The 23,905-nt window shown below is 53.6% G+C and overlaps 2 protein-coding genes across 2 annotated transcripts; one reads left to right on the forward strand and one right to left on the reverse strand.

Moving 5' to 3' along the window:
- Positions 1–3,763: 3,763 nt before the first annotated feature.
- On the forward strand, positions 3,764–4,627 carry PC9H_010273 (uncharacterized protein; the record flags this gene model as incomplete). Its single annotated transcript, XM_036779767.1, has 5 exons — positions 3,764–3,890; positions 3,962–4,048; positions 4,101–4,252; positions 4,315–4,401; positions 4,457–4,627. The coding sequence occupies 5 exons, from the start codon at positions 3,764–3,766 to the stop codon at positions 4,625–4,627; spliced, it is 624 nt and encodes a 207-aa protein (XP_036629156.1).
- Positions 4,628–4,860: 233 nt separating this feature from the next.
- On the reverse strand, positions 4,861–5,966 carry PC9H_010274 (uncharacterized protein; the record flags this gene model as incomplete). Its single annotated transcript, XM_036779768.1, has 5 exons — positions 4,861–5,304; positions 5,366–5,564; positions 5,622–5,706; positions 5,752–5,830; positions 5,886–5,966. 5 exons carry the CDS (start codon positions 5,964–5,966, stop codon positions 4,861–4,863), a joined length of 888 nt encoding a protein of 295 aa, XP_036629157.1.
- Positions 5,967–23,905: the final 17,939 nt, after the last annotated feature.

Below are 23,905 nucleotides of genomic sequence, written 5' to 3' on the forward strand. Positions count from 1 at the left end.
GAAGGGGGAACTGTCGCTGGTTCTCTTGTAGCTACGAGAGAAGTCGTACTGTTAGCTTTGTGATTGCATAAAGAGCATAAATGGTAATTTACACTCCAGGAGTCAACGAGATCGAACCGCAGCAGCTCCGCATCACTCGTAATGACACCGGCAGCAACCCAGCGATTATATTTATCAGCAACAATTTCGCGGTCTTGCGCTTCAATCTGCTCCGGCGTGAGTGCTGCCGCCGACTGTGAGGGTGCGTGGCTGGAAGGAGATGGCTCGGTGGCAGCGTTATTCTGGGAATACGACCTTTTGAGAGCCTTGATTCGTGCATAGCCCGATGCTTGCTTGGAAGCGGCCGACGGTGCATAGTCCCGTCGTGTTGGGGTCCCGCTCGGAGTGGCAATTGATGGGGAACCCCGGTTGTGACGAACTTTCTGAAACTCCATCATCTATTGAAATATGAGCAAGCTACTCAATAACAACTTGTGTTTGACTTACAGCATCTTGAACCCATTTGACGGCAGTGGCCGCTTCTGTAGTTGAGCGCTTGCGAAGCCAGTCCATCTTAGTCACCGGATTGATGGCTTCCAATTATCAAATCCTTGTCTGAAATGGAAAAGAAGTTGAGATGTGCTTACCCATCGCTAGCGTGTATAGCCGAGTGCCACGCGCCTTGTCCATGTACTCACGAAGCTTGTCAACGGAGGCTGCAATTGCATGTGCAAGGTTTGGCAGGTGGATTTTGAGGTCCTTGAGCATCTCGATCAAATCCTCGTACAACGGGAGCACGATTGCAAGAGTCGGTGTCTTCTCTGCAGACACAATCTGCTGGACTTCATGAAAAGCCTCAAGGAACTGGCAGATATCATTGAGCACGCGCATCTCGAGCTCGTCGAGCAAATACTCGTCGAGGGAGGGAACTTTCTCTTGAACAAATTTTGTAACCGCCTGTGAATCAGAATTAATATTTTTCGCATTCATGCAAAGCAAATTGAACTTACGGGATACAGACGTAAGAGCCGATTGATCATGAGGTAAATCGATGACCAACGCGTGTCGACATCGCGAAGTAGCACAAGCTCAGGCATGGGGTCAGAACCCCACACTTGGGCGATGTTTCCTTCAATGATTGTCTCCTTGAATGTTTCGCGGCGTTGACCTGAGCTTCGGCAGTTCCTGACGAGCTTCCTGGCCTTGTCAACAGGGTCAGCCTCCAGCGTGTCGTGGTACTCATCATCACAATCGAGCGGGCGCGAGCTGATGGGACCAATTTCGAGCACAGATGCCTCTGCATCCTTGTCCGGCAATTTGACACTCATGTGCTTGAGCCCTGTCTTCACCGAAATGTTGATAACGTGCGGGAAACACCTAGCACACAGATTCAGTAGCCAGGAATCACGAAGAGTAATATGGAATACCTGATGCGGTTGCCATCCCGATCAAAAGGGATGCCCTTTGCGCGGAGAAGGCGCTCAAGGGCAGCCATCATCGTGTTGTTGTTCGATGCATTATCCAGCGTGATAGCCCCAATCCACAAATCATAATTTGTTAGCGGATGAGTGGAATAGAAAGGATTTTGTAAACACTAACCCGCTCAGTTGCACCAACCTCCTTGAGGACTTGCATAAATACCTTGGCAAGGTTCTCGCCGTCATGACTACCCTGCAGACGTCGAAAGGCTATCAAGGTAGACCGAAGTCGCAGTGATCCGTCGGATGCTTCGATCATGTAATGTGCTGTGATCGCCATATAACCTTCGAGCGTGACACGAGACCAGACATCGGACGTGAAAGAAACACGCCCGGCAGAGTTCTACCCATATGAGTTAGCGGGATTCAACTCAATGGTACTTTTACTGACCTGAATTTCCTTGGCCATCTTGCGATAAGATATCTGGAAGGCCTCGGTGATTTTTTTCTTGAGCTCTGTTCGCCCGGGGATATCCTTATCTGTGAGATTACCCTGCCCAACAAAGCAAAGAAGGTCGCGAAGCTCCGGTGATTCTATCACATTGATAGCCTCAAATAATTTTAGCACCCGGTATAGCTTAGCATAGTGAGTAAGTGTAACATACCTGATCGTCTACAGCGATCCACCGAATAAGTCGATCGAAGAAGCCTTGAAGCGAGAACGGCTCGTGATGATGATCTTGCAGTCGCGAAGCATGACCATCGTTGATGGTCTCCCAGTTTTTCAACTTGAGCCTGATAACGTCGTCTCGCCATTCATTGAAGTGGTAGGATTCCAGGTGCTTGCGGATGTTTGAATTGGCGCCGGCGCCATTGGCCCAAGTGGTCCATTGGTCCGATGAGCTGTTAATCAATTAGCCAAGTGATTAAAGAAAAGATGAATCAGGGCTAGACTTACGGACAAGACCGGCAAGCAAGCCGAGCGCCGTCACCAACAGGCGGCTGCTCCTTGTAGCGTTTATCGGTGTCGTGTCGTGCGGGGCAGTCTGCCTTCTTAGCAGAAGGGACGGGGCGTATGAAGTACCAAACATCTGATGCAGCCCAGGATGCGCGATCTGATGGGCTACGGTTTTGGAATCCAGGATGGGCCGAAGGCTCGGCGTAAGTGCTTTCCGAAGGGATGGGACCATATCCTGTAGCCGCTGGTATGCGCGGCGGCGGTTGTTGCGCTTCGGGAAGGTTTTGGAGCATTGGCGGCGGCGGCGGCTGAGGTGGAGGTTGGACAGGAGGCGGAAGAGTTTGTGTTGGGTAAACTGGGGGTAACTGACGGGATACAAGCCCAGCAAGCCGTGACGGCGGGCGAGGCATTAGTGGCGCTTGCGAAGCAGGTGGAGTGTTTTCAGCATCCTGGCGGCGTTTCTTGGGTCTACCTCGGGGAGCCGCGTTCGCCGACGCGCGTTTACGAGTGCCGGCCTGCGAAGCTTGCGTGGCCGGATATGACGACAGATTCAGTCCGACTGAAGAAGAATGAAGGGGCGAAGGCGACACAGGTGACTGTGAAATAGATAGCGATGGATCTACGAAAGTGTGTGGGCGATAGTACGACGACGTTTGCGGGGCTGGATGTGATGCTTGACTGATCTGGATCATGGGGGTATACTGAGGCTGTAGGGGCTGCGTTAAATGATACGGCGAGGCAAAGTAAGTTGAGTGCGGCGCGTTCCATTGCGACTGAGAGACGATGGACGGAGGTGTACTAGGTCGCGACTCGAAATCGCGCGCGCCGGGGGAAGAGTCGCGCATGGCGCGCAAGTCGGGCTCGCGAGGATCATTGTCCATTGGGGGGAGAAATCTGTTTACATGTTATTCGCGCCGTTCGCGTTTATATCTTGCACTGCGCCCGTGGTGTGCGTGATCGCTCGCGTCGAGAAAAGGGTTTAAACAAAGATTTTTGCAAATTATTGAAGGTACAATCAAGGGCGCTTTGGCCATTATGACAGCGGGCTATCCTATGGATCCCATAATGGTCACCGTACACTAGCGAGAAGTTGAACGGCGTTGGTGCACGCCAGGCGCGGCGTCGATGAAGTGGATGAAGGGAGTATACAAGGTGTGTAAAGCGCCCTAGACTGATAAGATCGTGGCGTATTAGTCACGCTCACGGGCAGCACGTGGAACTCGATTTATCACTCGAGTTTGACAGGCTCAAGTCGACTCGATTTTTACATCTGTCATAATCTGACAGCTCGAGTTGACTTGAACTCGAGTTCTTGGGCTCAGTGGCTGTGTGCTGAGTCAGCGAAATTCCAACCGCAGTCGCCGTAGTCAGCCACCGTGACAAAGTTGTCTTCAGCACATACTTGATCATGCCCGTCGCTCTGCCTGAATTGACGCAGGACCGCCTGCAGGTTCTCAAAGTTCCTGATGATCCCCCGAATCCGGCCAACGTAGCAAAAGCCTACATCTTACTTAACCAAGCCTCCAGCCGCGCTAGTGAGAGACAAATATTCACTATCAGCCTCTATTTCACTGTGCCGGACTCAACCATGAATTTGTCTATATAGTTCACTACCTCGATGGTCGGCTCATCAGCGACGACGATATTTGCAAGGTGGCGACATATGCCACTCAGCTCATCACTACCAGGACCGGTAAGCAACGCGGCATTTTTCCTTGCCCAGCCTACCTCACGTCTCGATTCAGGTCGCCCGGATATTCGTGACGAAGTGGTGGCTGCCCTTCGTGACACCATGCCAACCCTTTTACAACCTGTTCGAAATGATATCACGCGCGTAAAAACAGAATTAGCCGGTGCTCGACGGGATATAAGGCGAAATGGCCGTCTCATTGGTCTTGTAAGCCATCACCGCTCCAACTCTCTCTCTCGACCGTGCACTTATTGAATCTGTGTTTTTAGACATGGAATGGTAACTCTCGGCCTACAGACACGGCCACGTTTGAGATTGTCCCGTTTCCCAATTTTGAGGACCCGACTACTGCTCCTGTATGTCCAACTTTACGTCTCATCTTGCATGGGTTTCTCATTGCCCGATACCCAGCACAATCTCCCCCCTCTGCATTCACCGCAGGCTATCGACGAGTTAGGGCCTCATCACTTGCGGGCTTACGTTCGAGGTTATCACCCCAATCTTCAAGCACCTGGCGATAGAAATGAATGCATCAAGCTAGTTCTGACCGGGATCGGTGCCTACGGACATGTCCGCGAGTAGTTACTCTGTACCTGCTGTAATCTGTCTACCGTACCTCTGATAACATAGAATGCAAGTTGGATTTGTGAATTATGGATCTTCGCCCCCGTGGGCTCCGTATACACCCATTTGGTCGATTCAGCAGCGTCTGCGACCTTTTTGGCCGCAATAGCGTGAGCATCGAGCGCCGCGGCTGTATAGCTTGTTGGATACGCTGCTCCAGGGGCCGTGATCGTTTGAATGGCTCGGTCTGTTCACATGGGGCTGTAGAAAAGGGGGCCTGTACACAGGAGGCTGATGCTGATGCTGGACAGGAGGCGTAGAGGGCGGCGCCGGGCAGGGCTCTGGAGGTGGGGGACCGTGATCTTGCTCCCCAACGCTGAGGCGGCCATTCTGTTGCATCTCCAACGCCGCGACAGCATCTTGTCTGAATGAAAGCGGTCCGCCGTCTGCTCCTCGATCCTGGCCTCTCTGAGCCTCACAGTCAGCTCGTGGAGGCGATTCTTGTCGATCTGGGGCTGAGCCAGAAGGTTATTGAGATCGTTAACGGCCTGCACAAGCTTCCGTGCTGACTGAGCGTGATAGTGGTGCGCGCCAGCTGCTTCGTGCATTGTGTGCCACATTTTCAGAGCACCCGGGTTGGCGGAGCGCATGTTGAACGGTAATATAGGAACCTGCTTGTTGACATGCGCAGGGGGCTGGGGAAGGTAAAGGCTACTAAGTATGAGGATGGGCGTGCCCTCCGTCCCGTTGGTTCACCAAGGTTTGTGCCTCGGTGACCCTCCGGCCGGCCTGCGCTTCTTGGAGCCTGGCCGCTCGCAATCGGGTGCGTCTATCTTGCAGCTGAGCCTGTTTAGCAACGACCATGTTTTGTATCGCGACGGTGCGAACTCGCTGAAGAAGCCCAATGCGGGCTTGGTAGACACCGTACTTGGTCGCTTCAGCAGCCTCTGCCACACTATTGGCAGCGATGGCATGAGCTGCAAGCGCGGCGGTGGCAGCCAGCTTTGCCTACTGGATTCGCTGCTCGAGGGAGCCACGTTGGGCCTCGGTTGCGTCCGTACTTGGGAGAAGCGTACCGGTGATGTGGTCACCGTGATCTGGCAGGACAAGATGAAGTGGTCAGGAGGACGTAGCAAGCGGACAGATGAGAAGGAGTACAATTAACAAGCGATCTGCGATGGAGCATGAAGCGTCGGCGCGCGAGTTTAGCTCGTTGAGGGCCTTGGATGAACACCAAGTGAGCATGCAGGATGAACTGACGTGTGTGGAGACGTACAGCATCAGCGACTGGCGCTGCAGACACGATCTGCGACAAACAGAAGGCGACGATAATCGCCGCTCGCAAAGAGGACCCCATGGCCCGGGTGCACTTGTACCGTGAAGGGTACGAGTGTAAGAAAAGTACCTGATACAAAGGTCGGGTACAAGTTGATTATGCACCAAGAGAGTGTTCACAAACAAAGAAATGGTACGTGCATTCGAACTCGGAGTCCTACATAGGTTTTAAAATCTGTATAAACCAGCGAGTAATGTCAGAATACTTCAACATTTTTGCTTTTGCTGAGCGCGCCATCCGAATGCTGCATTCACCAGAGTCAGACGCGGAAGCTCCCCAGCGTGGCTCTCGCATGCTGCCGCATCAGGAAATCCGTACTTTCATATTTGAATATAATTCTCGCGGGTGTATAACTAATACACAAATGAGAGTCAGTATGCTAAAATATCCTCAAGTATCCCAGAGTAGATATAATTATTTGCGGCCCGCCAAAGTATGGCTAGAATATAGAGGATTAGATTCGAATATGGTGATCGATAAACCGCCTGATATAAAAACTTATCATTGACCATGTCCTAACTAAAAATACGGCAATATACACCGCATCAGGAGGCCCAAACTTGGGGAGGATGTTGCCGCGTCATGGAAGTCTGTTTGTGCACGAGTAGGACGAAGCCAACGGCTCGGTCAAATCAAGTCAGGGCGTGGGGGCACCAGACGGACGGGCATGGGGCATGTGCAAGGAAACAACCGGGTTGCGGGACACGCGTGGAAGCGCACGCATGCGGCAGGTGCACGGGTGTGTAAATGCGGCGGGGGTTAGCAAGCGTTAGAGGTGGGGAACAACCAGGCTGCGTGAAGCGCCTGGAAGCGCACGCAACGTGGCCGTTACACGGGCAGGTGGGCTAAGGGTGATGTGGATGTGACGGGGATCAGCACACGTCAGAGGTGTAGCAGCAGCGAGAGCTGGTACATGCTGCAGTCAAATACTGCTTGCGCGGATGTAGCCTGCTAAAGTGTTCAGAACACAGGTCCCAGATAAGCAACTTTGTCACTCACCTGTATAACATACCTGCAACCCAACTTTTCAACCAATGCTTTCAGCTCCTGACGTATAGGCTTTCATTGAATAGCTATAATGGATCGTGAGGGTGAAGCGTTGTAGTGACGCGCTTGAGCTTGCACTGGAGTCGTTACGTTGAATATTGAATTTGGTGACCGATAGCGTGGCTCCAAGGGATACGCTGAAGCGCATGGAAGGCACATACATTATTGATGAATTGACACTGACTGGGGGTGACGATGGAGCCAACCGAACATTACTGGTGCGCAAGGTTAGCAAAATGGTGAAGTCTCGATGGACGGCCCTAAATCGTCGGACCGGTAATTACCGGGCCACACGTGAAACGAATTCAACATGGCACAAACAACTGCAAATACATGTTGAACTTGAACGACCACCATCCACCTCCTTCGCCGCATACCCCTTCTCGCTGCATGCACGTCTTTGACGTCGCCGAGGTGCACATTCTCTCTCTATGACTTTTGCTTTTTACTGATGCTCAAACTAGCTCTGTTCTGATGAGGCCCTGTAGAAACATAGCCCGCCTGCCTGCTTTGTCCTGACCCTCTAGCATGACGTGTGTGTTGCGAGCCATCTACTACGATGGCCATGAGCGCGTGAACCTGATCTTGGTCTTACACAGCCAGGAGTACCTGCAATAGATGTGACGCGCGCCTCGCATGCTTAGCGCCACGCGTCACCTTCGGATGTACCAATGGGTGAGTTATATCTTATTTCTCCGTGCGCATGATCACTCATTGAACCACCTTTGGCTAATTTTGTCGTCCCCCCGCTCATTCGGCGCTGGCATGGCTACTTTCCGTACAAGCTATAGATCACGGCCTCAGCCAAAACACACAATGCTCCCGGCTCGCGCGTACAACGTCGGCGAGGCGTTGTTGCCCGAAATTCCCCGCAGGACTCGTGTGCGATGGAATTTACACAGTGCGTCGCATTCCCTCTAATTTTAACTAAAGTTAATGATTTGCCATGCAGTCACCGGCTTGACTGCCCTGTAATGCTGCTAGCCAGTCGAAGCGATACGCCCCACTTCCACCCTCGAGCATCTGAGGGAAGGCGTCATAGGTGGTCACCGCCGTCGTCGTCATCTCCTCGACACCGCCCCTCTATGCAGTGTTAGGTTGCCGCAGTAGTGATAGGACTGGAACATCGTGTGTAGTTGTAAATGTAGTGTACATTAATACTATCCAATTCTCACTCACGAGAACCACTGAAGAAGATAATATTTGGTCATCCGATACTAGTCGTGAATATTCTTCGCAGCATACAGTGTAGAATATGCTATTATACTGGTGGATTAGCCTGGAATATAGCAAAAATATATTCGTTCTGTTTGGAGGCAATATTTTCGGAGCTATTCGAGATAAGTCTTATAGTGTCTCTATTCCGCCTAGTCGGGATTAAACAAGATATTACAACATAGTGTGAGGTATTTAACGATAAATCTAGAGTAATATGAAAGTACAGATTCCCTGATGCGAACGGCCAACTCGACACCATGGACCAGCAATTGTCGAACGACCGTGTAGACCCTCGTCCTCAAAGGTCTCTGCGCACTCAACCGCAGATATTGGTATGTAGCTAGCGAGCGCCGAGCAAGGCAGAGCTGGGAATGATGGCGTGTGACGTCACTGACCACCTCCGAGGCAAACAAGACCCAACCACACAACAAAAGACAGAGAACACACCATTCGGGTGGCGCGCTAAGCAAAACCAAGTATGTAAAAGGTGTTCTAGCAATATATTCAGGACGATCTCTCCCTAATTCGAGTCGTCTTCCTTCCGAGTACAGAGATGTCCAGCACGCAGTCTGGCTCCTCACTCGCGCACACTCGGAGCCATCTCATCGAACCGTCTGACTGGCACCGCGATGTACGCAATAAGCGTAGCCCGCCTTCAGCACGACATAGAGCATGCTGGATTGCATTTGACCAACACTACGATGCGCGGGGCGGGTTAGCCATTGGGCTTTGTTGTAAGTCATGTCTCCCGATCTCGAGTCGATCACAAGTCCAACCCCATCTTCAGACTGTCTTCCAGAATCTATCAATACTCGGCGTTTCTTGCTCAACCTGCCCGCTGATGTTTGGATTCCTTGGGACGACGGCTTAGCAATGACGACGTGCGGCCATTTCTGTAAGGGGAACCCCCTATTTCGCCATCGGGTTCTGTCGGGTTCTGTTCGGGCTGTCTTCCTACACGCTGCCCGATCACTCCTACAAGTCCCCGACGCTGTCGGGAGCTTTCCCACGCATTATCGGGACATCGGGCCCCCCTACGCATCGTCGGGTTCCCGATCCTATTACGTACGCATATATTCTACTTCTCTCTATTCCTATTTTATATTATTAGACCCCCTCTCCATTTTCCGATGCCTCCTATTCTTCCTATTCGTCGTCGGGATCGTCGGGCTCCGATATCGGGATTCTCGGACCCCGATATCGGGCATCGGGTTATCGGGTGGCTGTACACGGCGCATTGCCCATTCGGGTATATGCGCCCGCCCCCTTGTGATTCCTCCCCTTCGTGTACTGTACAGTTCTTTCGTTTCGTTCGCACGCTCCAGTAGTATTAGCCCTCGCCTTGGCAGAGGGGCTCCTTAGACTTGTTATCTTTCGATCCCCCTCTGCTAGGTGCGTAGTATAGTCGCTGGATGTATTCCCTATCGTCTTATATATTATCTTTGGATCCCCCTCTGCTAGATCTCGGGCTGAGTGCTAGAGCGCGCGGAGGTTGCCCTTACAGCATAACAAGTCTAACAATAGTCGACCGAGGTCGTTCCCCAGCCGCGTTCTAAACATTGCTCGCTTCGCTGCATCCAGCAGCGACTCCGATTCAGTTTCCGAACGCTCGGAACGATCTTCCTCGGCATACCACTCGTGTGACGAACCCGTCTTCGTGTCCACAGTCACGCACGAGCCCCACATCGACGTTGATAACTCGATCGGGTCGTCTGACATGAACTCCGACATGAACCTACGGTTCCAGCTGCTCGAGGAGTCCCTACGCTCTACGCTAATCGAGGGAATGAAGGAAATGTTCGCCAAATGGCAGCCTAACGTCGAGGCCAGCTCCTCACGTACTTCGGGTCTGGACCCACCCCCTCCCCTCCGAGAAACGAGCCCCCCGAAGGCTCGGGACTCCGCCCGATCGCGTCTCAAGGCAGCCACACCCTCTGACTTCGACGGCGATCGCAAAAACGGGCGGCGCTTCGTCAACCAGTGCCACCTGTACATGCGTCTCTCCCCCGACCTCTTTCCCGACGATCAGACTCGGGTTTCGTGGGTTTTATCCTACATGAAGTCGGGAAGGGCCGCCACCTTCGCGGAGCGCGTACTCCGCTGGGAAACTGACCATCCTGGCCAGCATCGCTTCAACTCCTACGCCGATTTCCACGCCCATCTCCTCTCCGAGTTTTGCGAGCAGTACGACGACATCTACGCCCGCAATCGCCTCGAGACGCCTGAGTACCATCAAGGGCGTCGTTCCGTTGACGAGTACGTTGACGAGTTCGAAGACCTCATCGAACGCGCCGGCTACGAGCTAAGTTCCGATGGCTCCAACGTCATGCGCTTCCGTCGGGGTTTATCCTCGGAAATTCAGGATCGCAGCGCGGAACTAGGCGCGAACCGCCCAGGAGAGACAGACCTTCGTGGCTGGATCAAGCATGCTCGTCTCTTCGCCCAGAATCGCGAGGCGAATGCTGCCTTCAAAGGCAACTCGCGCGGAAACCCGATCGCGCCAAAAGCGACACCCGTCGCACCCAAACGCACCGCTCCCTCCTTCCCCGTCGTCGCTGCACCTCCCCGTACTCCCAAGTCGTTTCCCCTTGGTGTTCCGATGGACGTAGACGCCACCCGACAGCGAGAGGGTAACCCGATCGTCTGCCACCGCTGTCGGAAACCCGGGCACATGAAGAACGCGTGCCCCCTACGCTTCGACATTTGCTCTCTGTCCCCAGAGCAGCTCGTCGACCTCGCCAACCTTGTATCCCAAGGCTCGCACGTCGAAGAGGCCGTCAATGCGTTATCGGGTTTTTCGGGGTCATCGGAGGAAACATTGGGGGAGGTTACCGAACCCGCAGCTGTCGGAAAGGAATCGGAGGATGCACCCGATGGTCGGCAGGGTTTTTGAAAGGGCAGCGTACACCAGGTGCACCTGCGCTGCCCACTCACAATCGTTTCTCCGAAGTAGACCCAGTCGATGTACACGCAATAGACTCTGCTTCTGAAACGATCCCTGCACCCACCAACCCCAAAACGCGTACTGCCCGACGCCCACGTCTCCGACGCTGGGAGAAGAAGCTTCCTAAATCGATGACTGTCGCTGCCACTACAAGCGACAACTCGATCCTTCTCAACGTCGAGCTACGCACTACCGACACTGGAGCCACTGCCCGATGCCGAGTCCTGCTCGACAGTGGCGCCACCGGGATGTTTGTCGACAAGGAGTTCGTGCGTCGGAATGGCTGGACCACCCGCGAACTCTCTCGTCCGATCCCCGTTTTCAATGTCGATGGCACCCCGAACGAATCTGGATCCATTCGTGAGGTGGTTGACCTTGTCCTCTCATACGATGACCATGCGGAGCGCACGGTCTTCGCGGTTACGAGCTTGGGTAAGCACCCTGCCATCCTCGGGTTCCCCTGGCTTTGGAGTCACAACCCCGAGGTGAACTGGTCGGAAAAGATCGTTCGCCTCAACCGTTGCCCTCGGGGATGCACCACTTGCCACAAACGCGCCCGAGAAGAACGCCAAGCTCGTCGTCGCGAAGAGCGCAACCGCAAAACCCGTCGCTCTCGCCCCCGCCCGCATCTCACGGACTTTGAGGACGACCTGCCCGGTCTGAGCGACATCGACGATGATTCCGATGACGAGGAGGAGGCGCAGGTGAACACTACAGACTGGTCCGAATGGGACGAGTGTATCGCCGAGGAGCTCTCGGGCTCCGACGCTGGCCCGCCGTTCGTGTCCGACGAGACCCCCGACGAGGTTGAAATAGACTTCGAAGGCGGGGATCGGCTGTTCGCAGTGACCCTACCCTCTGACGAGTCCATTGGGGCGACGTACACCCCGTCCCAACGGTTATCGGAAGCTGCGCGCAAGAACGCACGCAAGCCCGATTTCCGTGACGCGGTGCCCGATTACCTGCGGGAGTTCGATGAGGTGTTTTCCAAGGAGGCGTTTGACGAGCTGCCTTCTCGGAAACCCTGGGACCATGCCATCGAACTGCTGCCGGGTTCCGAGCCCAAGTCGTGCAAAATCTACCCGATGTCGCTCAACGAGCAGGAGGAGCTCGATCGGTTTCTCAAGGAGAACTTGGAGTCCGGTCGGATTCGCCCGTCCAAATCTCCGATGGCCGCTCTCGTCTTTTTCGTTAAGAAGAAGGACGGTAGTCTCCGATTGGTTCAGGATTATCGCAAGCTCAACGCGATGACCATTAAGAACCGGTACCCCCTTCCTCTCATCCCCAAGCTCATCCACAAACTTCGTGGTGCGAAGTACTTCACCAAGTTTGACGTACGGTGGGGTTACAACAATGTTCGCATCCGAAAGGGGGATGAGTGGAAGGCCGCGTTCCGAACCAATCGGGGTCTCTTCGAACCGCTGGTGATGTTCTTCGGGCTCACCAACTCTCCTGCCACGTTCCAGACCATGATGAACGATATCTTCCGAGACCTCATCGCGGAAGGAGTGGTTATCGTCTATATGGATGATATCCTCCTCTTCACGAAGACTCTCGCGGAGCATCGGAAAATCACGCGTCGGGTTTTGGAGATTCTCCGCAAGCACAAGCTCTACTTGCGTGCGGACAAATGCGAGTTCGAAAAGGAGCGTGTCGAGTACCTCGGGTTGATCATTTCCGAGGGACGCGTCGAGATGGACCCGGTGAAGATCAACGGCGTCGCGAAATGGCCTGTTCCTAAGACTCGGAAAGACGTCCAGTCCTTCCTCGGCTTCGTGAACTTCTACCGTCGCTTTATCGAGGGCTTCTCCAAGGTTGCCCGACCCCTCTTCGACCTCACCAAGGCCGATGTGAAGTTCCGATGGGATGACTCCGAGCAGAAGTCCTTCGAGGCCCTCAAATCGCTGATCACCTCGGCACCCGTCCTCGTCTCTGCGGATGACGACAAGCCCTATCGGGTGGAAGCCGACTCGTCGGATTTTGCCACGGGTGCTGTCTTGTCCCAGGAGTCCGACGGCGGTAAGTGGCACCCGGTGGCCTTCTACTCGCAGTCCCTAAGCCCGGTCGAGCGCAACTACGAGATTCACGACAAGGAGATGCTGGCGATCATTCGGGCACTCGAGGAGTGGCGACACTACCTCGAGGGCGCCCTGACACCAGTTTGAGATCCACAGCGACCATCGGAACCTCCAGCACTTCATGACGGCGCAGAAGCTCAATCGCCGTCAGGCCCGATGGTCTCTCTACTTGTCGCGTTTCGACTTCGCGCTCATCCACAAGCCCGGTGCGTCTATGGGGACACCCGACGCACTCTCCCGACGCGCTGACCATGGTACGGGCTCGGGGGACAATGACAACACTGTCCTCAGGAGGAGTCGGTCGCGAAAGCCGCGGGTGAGCTGCTGAAGGGCAAGGCGAAGTCGGTGCACGGTTCCGAGTGGACCCTACAGAACGACTTGCTCTGCTTTCGTGGCAAGATCTATGTTCCCGACTTCGCCGACCTCCGACGTCGGGTTTTGGAGCAGTTCCACGACAGCAAGGTCGCGGGGCACCCGGGACGCTGGAAGACGCTTGAGCTCGTGTCGCGTAACTACTGGTGGCCTCACATGTCGCGTACGGTCGGGTCCTACTGTCGCGCCTGTGATCTCTGCCTCCGTACCAAGGTTATTCGCTCTAAGCCCATCGGAGAACTCGACCCCCTTCCCGTAGCTCGCGATCGCTGGTCGCGCATCTCGGTGGACTTCGTGGGTGAACTTCCCGAGTCGCACGGCTACGACGCGACTCTGAACGTCGTCGACTCCGTCTGCAAGATGGCTCACTTCATCCCGACGAACACCACTTGCTCGGCCGTCGGAGCAGCGCGCCTCTACGTTCAGCATGTCTGGAAGCTTCACGGACTTCCCGACGAGGTACTCTCCGACATGGGCCCGCAGTTCGTGGCTGAGTTCACGGAGGAGCTCTACCGTCTTCTCGGGATCAAGCTGTCGCACTCCACCGCGTACCACCCACAGACTGACGGTCAGACGGAGCGTGTCAACCAAGAGATGGAGCAGTACTTGCGCCTCTTCTGTTCCGAGAACCAAGACGACTGGGACGAGCTACTCCCGCTCGCGGAGTTCTCCTACAATAACCACGTTCACTCCGCGACCAAGCAGACTCCCTTCATGCTTGACACGGGTCGGAACCCTCGCATGGGCTTTGAGCCTCGCCAGGAACCGTCCCCGAACGAAGACGTGCAGGAGTTCGCGACGAGGATGTCCCGCGGGATCGACGAGGCTCGGGCTGCGCTCCAAAAGGCCCGAGACGACATGGCGACGTACTACAATCGGCGACGCAACCCTGCCCCGATCTCCAACCAGGGGACAAGGTTTACCTCGACGCCTCCGATATCAAGACACTCCTGCCCTCTGCTAAGCTCGGGCATCGGAGATATGGTCCCTTCGAGATAGAACGTCGTGTCGGAAAACTCGCCTATCGTCTCAAGCTCCCGCCATCCATGTCGCGTCTTCACCCCGTCATCCCCGTTGTCAAGCTGCTCCCTGTCCCTCCCGATCCCTTCACGGGACGCCACCCGAAGCCTCCACCTCCTCCCGTCGTTGTCGGCGACCACGAGGAGTACGAACTCGAGTGTAAGGGCAACCTCCGCGCGCTCTAGCACTCAGCCCGAGATCTAGCAGAGGGGGATCCAAAGATAATATATAAGACGATAGGGAATACATCCAGCGACTATACTACGCACCTAGCAGAGGGGGATCGAAAGATAACAAGTCTAAGGAGCCCCTCTGCCGAGGCGAGGGCTAATACTACTGGAGCGTGCGAACGAAACGAAAGAACTGTACAGTACACGAAGGGGAGGAATCACAAGGGGGCGGGCGCGTATACCCAAATGGGCAATGCGTCGTGTACAGCCACCCGATAACCCGATGCCCGATATCGGGGCCCGAGGGTCCCGACGTCATCTTTGGATCCCCCTCTGCTAGGTGCGTAGTATAGTCGCTGGATGTATTCCCTATCGTCTTATATATTATCTTTGGATCCCCCTCTGCTAGATCTCGGGCTGAGTGCTAGAGCGCGCGGAGGTTGCCCTTACAATTTCTCAAGCACCCGAGCGAATCGTTCGACTGATCCTAGGTGAGCGATCAGCGGTAGTGATTGCCGATTTGTATCTGATACTTTGCGCATATAGACATCGCGCCGTACGCGCTGTGTCGGCCGTCGAGGTTATTTGTTCGAGTCACACTGATCTTGATCTCCCCTTCGTGATCTGGACGGCTTCATGTGTCGGTAGATGTCTTGCTGTTTTCTGCTAGCAATTCCGGAGGCACTGCGTCTTAGCGGATCGGATGACGATCAATGATGCGAGAATGAGATGGTAGCTGGGAAGATGCTGGGCATGAACGAAAGGCACCTCGTCATCAGGTCCGACGTCTTAGTCGCAGGCTATGCGTGCGTTTCATTTGCGTCCTCCTTCGTATCATCTTCCTGACGATCTATCTATGTAGGCTCCTTGTGGCATTCTACATGCTACGATTTCGTATCCGCAATGTCCTCCTCTCTACTTTGCAAGCGTGTACAAACATCCGCCGCACTATCCGGCTCACTCACTCGTGGACAATCGGGACCACAGCATCGTCGAACAATCTGATAAAACAAAGTCATTGTGAACGCACGATCTCCTGCAGTCAGTTCGATAGGCTCGAAAATCTCCGCGCTCCTGGGAACATCCACAGATACGGGTACGGACTAGGGGACGCACGAATCCCTCGCATAAACGACCCCCCATTCGCTCTCCCAAAGTCGCTTTCTTAAGTCTTGTGCGAGGTGTTTACGCGTCGTCTTCGTCCTGAGCAGCACAACCTGGCGCGTCGAATTCATCAACCCGGACGACTGCGCCACTCATTTGGCTGCACAGTTAAACTCCTCGCAATCGAGATCTTCGAAACCGCATCCGCGTCGGCGTATTGTATGCGCACATAAAGCACGTCGAGATCCCTAGTATGATCATCCTCAAATCGTGGATTGCAACTTTACCTAGGTTGCCTTATGCACAAGGTAAGAGCCTTCATATGTCCTCCTTGAAGATTTCCTCATCAAACATCGCAATATTCACAGCGCATCGTTCATTGACACCCCCTCATCCGAATGACTACTGCCTTACGTGCGCGTAAGCCCTTACCCCATAATCGTAAAGCCAACATACGCAGCACGCGCGATTAGCTTGTCGAAGACGATATCCCCATTTGAAACAACGCACGCGCCGCATCTACCTCGAGGCTCACATTCTGCGTCTGCGACAACTCCGAGCACACTGCCCAGTATCCCAAGCCGGTCTCTCGTCCACTAGAGATACGTCGAGTCACGCCCCGGGTGCGCGACTGAGCAAATCTGGGTGCTCGTGCTTGTGACCTTCACAGAACTCGCCATGCCTCTAGATCCCGTCGAGGCATACGCATCGTGGAGGAGATGTGGCTATCGACGCGCCACGTGGCGATGTTCGATACGAGCTGGACCATGACAAGGTATCAGGACACTTTAGGCTACCGTCGTCTTGGTAAATTGTATCAGGAGTGGTATAGCGGGATGGATGTGTTCATAGAGTGGGGTGACGGACGATTTGCAAAGCGTAGGGAGACGAGGAGTGCGTTCGCCACTCAATCTCGCAGGTTATTCGTAAGCCATTTCCTCTGCGTTGAGCCAATGAGAGGCCAACTCTGCCTACTTATTCAAGGCAAAATACCACAATCCTTCAATGACCGTCTTTATGCCTATGAAACGAAGTGATTTCTTCATAACGCGTTGACATCGCCGCGCCCATTGGGCGCCAATTGGATCAATGAAGCCTTTAGGGTTGCCTTGTGCGCGTCAGCGGTACATGCTCCCCAGCGAGGTGGGCTCAAACCTGGCTCTCGAGGACTCCAAATCCTGCGCCAAATCCATCCACGATCGATTGCCTCTGGGCGTACGATTCGAGATGAAGCACTCCTTCACGGGGAATCGCGGGGAAGCTGGTGTAGCGGTCCTCTCGCGCTATATACGGCCGTCATCCTTGCTAAGAATGTGAACGTGTATCATTAACTTAAAGGTACGTGGTGCTCCCTCTTTTTCCTATTTCCCTTAATTGACTCTAATCCACCTCGAACAGCACGATGCTCGTGTACTTGAGCAGTCGCGCACGCCGCCATCCCAATGCATTCGTACCGCTCGCCTTGCACAACATGGGCTGTATCAAAATGCAACCGACCTCATGGACCACCATTATCCAGCATCGCCGCTGTTGCTTTCTCGGCGAACGTCCTGTGGGCGGTCGATGTGACACGCTAAATCATATGGAGCACTCATCCCGCCTCCACCAGTCCATCGAGTCGCCCCGTTTCCCATCGCCCAAGATGATATTTATGATGTCGAACGAGCGCTACTTGTCGCCATTGCTGCGCAACGCGTAAAACACGGGTCACCATGGGGCAGAAAGGCTGCGCGCGCCAGGCTGGGAGTCACCATTTCTGGTGATTATGTGGATGCTGGGGAAAGCTCCAGTGCGGGTGAACCCGAACCTCTTTAACAGGTCACAGCGAAGGATCGATTTTGATCCTTCTCTCCTCTTCTTCTATACCTCTGTCTCTTTACGACGCGCGATGCCTTCGTTTCTCGTATCTTTCGTTTCCATTGTGCTGTGTTCCTCAATATTCTGTCACCTTCCTACTTATTGTGTTTGAATTTACATGATCTTGTACATGTATTGATTCTTCACCATGAACCCACATTACTGAGAAGTTTCATATCGTTTACTATGGCTCGTCTTGCCTGCTGTATTGATGATAGAACTCAGGAGATCGGGGAGCATGGGACGGTGCGGCTTCATCCAAAGCTCTCTGCGGGGAGACGCGGTGGATAATTGTGTTCGACGACTGGTACGTTTGCGCGCATTCACTTGCGACCCGCGCTTTTCTGACGTCTTAAACTATCAACAGGCCGTTTCCCCGCCGCTCGACGCTTTCCAGATAGCTCTCCTGCAGTTTCGGTCATACGCATCTACTGTGCGCATGCGTGATGCGTCCATGTCTCAGCGCTCTCTCAGGAAACACCTCCACCTCCGCACTCAGGACACTCTGCATCGCACCTGTGCTGACGCGTCTGTGCCCATCACATGCTCCGAGCTCGTTTCGCATCTCCAGGCCCACGGGATAGATTTTGGCGCGCGCGCAGACTTGACGCATGCAGTCCCACGCCTACAGAGGCATGCAGGCTACCGCCAACTGCTGTGTGCAGCCGGCTGCACACAGCCGGATTTGGGTGATTTTGTGTGCCTTATGGAAATGTAGGACAAAGATGGCCAGTGAACTCACGAGTGGGCGATATTTTCCTCAAATTGGGCCATACAGGGCAAGAAATATCAGCAGCTAGGGTGCACTGCATGGGTGCACGGACGTGACCGATTTAAGACGGATTAAGCGGGTTAAGCCCGCATGGCTCACCGCCGCTGATTCAGTGCCCGCGCTCTGTTTGCGTCAGAGACCACGGGGACCCCGAGGACTCATCGGTACTATCGAGACGGTCTGCGTCCGCCGTGTCTCTATATACCAAGGTCCAAGACGTCCGTCGTGATCCCTGCGGTTTAGCTTGTTGAGTCAGGTCTACGTGCCCGACGTGCCCTCAGTTGGTCTCAATTCTAGGGATAGACAAATCTACAGAACCTACGCTCTCTGGGCTCTTACCGGCTGTCACGGCGCTCAGATCTCAGAGATCGCCTAGCTTTCGACTGCTCTAATTCGCGGTTTTTTTTTTCAAGCATTGACATGCAGGCAGGCAACTCGCTTTAACTTACCTGGTTCGCGCCAAAATGTGGGACCTGGGCCATTATAACGTCACCCCTGCGTCGTTGAAAGCTTTCAATATTTTGTTTTGACTTACAGGTGGAACGAGGCGAACGAGGCCAACTACAAATCTTCTTTAATAATTTACAGAATTTAATCTTTTCAAATTTCAACGTTGAAGACATTTGATTAAGTATCACGGTATTCAAGCTATGTGAGCTATCTAAGCCATTTGAGTGAAATTGCTGAAATTGCTTGGCGGAAAGTGTCAGGCGCAGTGCAGTGTATGGTCATAAGTCGGGTAAGTTGGTAATAAGCGTGATGAGACATTGTTTTCAAAGACGACTCGCAGCCAGCGAGCGTCACGGTCGCAAAAAAAGAGTCGCGGACACCGCGAACACCGCGAACACCGCGAACACCGCGAAGTCCCTAGAACTGCTTGAACAAGCTGAACAAGTACCTTGGCAACGCGCCGACGCGCCGTCAACGTCGCTGTCCGTCCCGGCCGTCCCGTCCTTAGCGCCTCGGGCGCCTTGCAAAAGTCGCTCGAATTCTGCGAATTCTATCTAGTCATTGTGGGGGCATTTTGGGGCATAGATTTTGGCATTGTAGCTCGGTAATTATTGACAGGGATAGCGTCAAAATCATAGTCGTCCAACAGCACGTATTGAGGCTATCGAGGAATAACCACAGGGCAACTTACTAGCACTGCAACAGAACCGTCGACGAGGAACAAGCTCAACGAGCTTGAGCAGAAACAGGAGAAACATAAAGTGATGCTTTACATACGAACGAGGTGAACTGAGGCAAACTAGCAGGATACATCATCGCGGACCGTACCAAGTGTCCCAATCGTACATCATACACCTCGTCCCATTACTCAATTATGCCGCACCACCCACCTGCACGCCCGTATTCATCCGTCTCCCTGATCAACCTCTTCACCTGGCCTCGCCTCTGCCCATACTCATCCAGCATATCCCGCGGGCGGGGGCCCGCCCACATTAGGCCACCACTTCTCGACGTTGCGCAGGCGCGAGAGGTACGCTGACGCCGCTGCGCTGGGATAGATTTTGGTGCGCGCGCAGACTTGACGCATGCAGTCCCAGCTGCGCTTAAGCACTTGAACTACAAAGCGCGGAATAGGGGAGGGAGGGAGGGGCTGCCGGGGAGCCGCGGAATGGGAAACGGGTTTGAATACAAGGGGCAGCTCAATGAGGTGAAACGCCTGCGAGATGTGCGGGGTGAAGGCCACAACGGCGTTGTCCAAGCGGAGGGAGGTAAATTAGAATGCCAGTTCCATGAAATGCGTTAGCGCGGACAAGGGGTGGAGGCATTGTGGGCATATGGGAGCGGGCTCTGCGGATTCTTCATCGTGTCTGATGCGAAAGCGGGTCAGGCTCAGGAAGCGCAGGAAGCGGGAGAGCGCTGGCGCGAGGTGGCCATTCGGCAGTTCGGCGTATGATGCACGTATGATCACATGTAAGTAGTGCCTCGAGTTGGCTCGAGTTTGTCCGGTTTGGGAAGTGCACTGCATTCCGGGGGATAGCATTCCGGTGACGAAGATCGTAAGGTCTTTAAGGCGCGCGAAAATTTGGGGATGCGCGGGATGCGGATAAGGCGCAAGGAGAGGAATAAGCAGGCATCCATACTTCAACGTCTCTACACAGGGCAGCACACAGAGCTCAAGGCGAACGTCTGGTGCTACCGGGGAGAGTATGTCGAGGGATCGCAAGCGACAACACCTTCTCCGTGCCTATCATAGCTATCATGGACAGCACATGTGGAGGTTCGTGCATGCTGAGGCGATGGGTGGCGCCAAGCATGTAATCGCATCGCTCAACGCAAGCGACGGAAAGATGATGGGAATGTAGAATTGGACGGGATGCGATGAGAAAAAGAGGAAAAGGTGGTCCAGAGCGGGAGCACGATGCTGAGGTGTACGTCAGACTTGGTAGGAAAGGCGGCTCTGGGTAGAAAGGCCGAGCTCTTGTAAGCATGCCGCTGGCACGAACCATGCGTCGTCGGCCTCCGGATCGAGAGTCTTCAAACGCGGCAGGCATAAAAGCGGAAGGGTGTCCAGTCACAAGGACACAGAGGTCGGGTAGAAATGAACTATGTGAACTAATGAACTCGCGTACTCTACGTACGTGGTCGCAATCACCCACCCTCAAGTCTCCGGGGGTTAAATTTTGGTCTCTGGCGTATCCCGTGCCGCCCACGAGTCGAATGGGAAGAACTCGAAGAACTGGGAGAACTCGAGTAAAGGCAGTAAAGGCTTGAGCGAGTCAAGCTCGCGCCAGAGACGACTTGAAGCGCGTTGAAGCGGGCTCTGGGGGTGCCTGTGCCATGGCTGCGACGGGGTAGATTTTGGCGCGCGCACAGACTTGCAGATGCCGAGTCGCCAAGTCGCGCTTTGGAAGGCAACTGACGTTGAAGGCTAGATCGGTGATCAGTGGCGCACAATTTTGTCGATTTGGGTGATTTGGAGACAGCGATGTATTCTGTTTCTGTGAGAGGAGTTGATATAGTGAGCTTTGATGTTTATTCAGGAGTAAGAAAATACCAGTACTGTAGCAATCAAAACAATTCGTCAGTCACGTGTCACACCCGATTTTCGCAAACAGCGGGAATAATTCTTTCTCGATTTATCGGATTTGTTGAGTCTTTCGTCATGTCACGGAATTTCTCGAAAGTGACGAATTGATTTGATTACTACAGTACTCACATTCAGTAGCGTTCTGGAAGAGGCCCAAGACAAGCACTACTCGAGCCTTTGCTAGAGCGTCGTGGTAATGTGACCACGCTCAAATTGCGTCGATCGGACCAGGAATACTATACACACTAGTACGCATCGTAGGACTCGAAGCTGTACGATGTGACGGGATAGTGATGTGACTGGGCTGTTTAGTGGGATAGATTTTGGGTTTAGTTTCAAGGGTATTGGCGGTATTGGCGGTATTGGGCGTAACAGTGGTAACGGTAAAGGAGTCGGCAGAATCCGCGCGTTGCACGTGCCGACGGCGCGCTCCGAGGATTACGTAATCCTTTTCCGCTGGTCGTCGGTCAATCAGTGAAGTGATCTGAGTGATCTCCCATCCCTCCCATCCCTCCCATCACACCAACATGGCCCAACAATGCATGTTTCTTCTAACCAGACGATCACGATCTTGAACTCGTTAGCGTCCCCACTCAACGCCAAGGTGGCGGATGGTCCTATTATCGTTCACCCGCAAGAGAATCGCAAGATGAGTTTCTCTATGCTTTATAATGCTTTCGTGGCTTTCGTTCCCTTCATCCATCTGGATCCTCGTTATGCCCGTATTGACGTTTAAGTTGAACACAGGAACACAAGCTTATGTGCATCCTCACATCTCTGGTGACTTCAGCGTAGTACACCCAAACGAAGTCGCCACTCAGATCATCCTTCTGTAAACCAAATTCCAGTACACAGCTCGAACTATCACGGCCAAAATTATCCCTATCACGGAGGTTTACTCGTTGTGATGTGCTCCCCCCGCTGCTTGTCAACGCTGTATGCGTCACATGACTTGCGAATATGTGGATCCTAGAGTTCAAGTTGATTCGTGGCGCTGAGAAAAACATTGGGATCGGGGCCAGAGGGATGAGGCAATCTGAAGTCACTGCTGCTCGGGCATCTAGCGTCGGAGGTTCTCTGCCTGACCACTGCCGTTGAGGATTAGATCGATCGAGGCATGATCTCTGAAAACATCAGTGGACATTCAATTGAGGAGGAGAGCGTAAGTTAGCTTTGGTTGGGTGTAAAGTTCTTCCACTTGGAGATTTGTGGAGGATAATTCTGCCGTGTATCATGTTCAAAGTTTATGGCAAATTCGAGGGAGCCCTCGCCAGATCTGTGTATATCCGGTATATCCGCTTTATTATACGCAAGAAACCTGAGTATGAGGTTAAAGATAAGTCAGATAATTAACCTGACAGCACGCCTAGCATGTTGCGGGTTGAGTACTTAATGTAAGCAATTCAAACATTTTAAATTTTAAGCAAAGGATTCAAAGTATTCTAAAGATTTGAGAGATTTAAGTCATTCAAGTGAAATTGCTGAAGTGGCCGGAACTCGCTTGGCGAAGCTTGGCGAATACTAGACTTACGTGAGCAGCCATGGCAACCTGAGCAGGGAGCCGCAGGGAGGGATGCGAGGGATGAGATCGATGCGAGCTCGCTTCATCTTGAAGTTCAAGCTTCAAGTTCCAAGGCTTTGCATCACCTCAAGCTTCTTTATATTTCTTTACGTATCCCAGCTGTCCCATCCATCCCGGCTTCAGCCATGCTCGATGGCACTAGCATGAGTGGCATGAGTGCTTGGTGCTTGGAGTGCTCCCCGGTGCTTAGGATCTTCTGCCCAAGGAAGTGCCGAGCAGCCTCAACCAATGAAGTGGTCTCCATCGTTGGGAAGGGAGAAGATGTTCTATTTCTCCTGATCACCCCGATTATACCCTGGTCATAGGTGCGTGGTTGCAGATCTGCGCTTGCTTGGGTACTCTAACATCCTGAATAGCATGCTGTGAAAAACGGCCGGCGGACCCAGCAACATTCATTTTCGACGGCAAAGCCATACAGTGAGGCCCGCGCGTGACATATCGAGCATACGCACGGCTGCTAGACATCTGAGGGCAAGAGGTTAGGCATGTTCGCAGAAGTTGAACACATCGCCAAAGGCTTTGAGGCGAGCGGGAGGACCAACCTCAGCCATCTTCCCGGTGGGACCTTTGCCCACCGCCTAAGGTCCCGCCTAGCCCCCAGATCTGTCCATCCAAAACTCGTAGACTCGTCGGGCGCGGGTCAAAACTTCACGCATGCCTCCTTGCAGCAGCTCGTTGCGCGCGCTTGCAACTACTCAATCCTTCCAAAGCCGTTAACGGTGGCCTTAAACGCAACTTCGTGAGTCCAAATTGTCGTAC

This window comes from Pleurotus ostreatus (genome assembly GCF_014466165.1).
Source record: "Pleurotus ostreatus strain PC9 chromosome Unknown scaffold_7, whole genome shotgun sequence".
NCBI classification, from domain to species: domain Eukaryota; kingdom Fungi; phylum Basidiomycota; class Agaricomycetes; order Agaricales; family Pleurotaceae; genus Pleurotus; species Pleurotus ostreatus.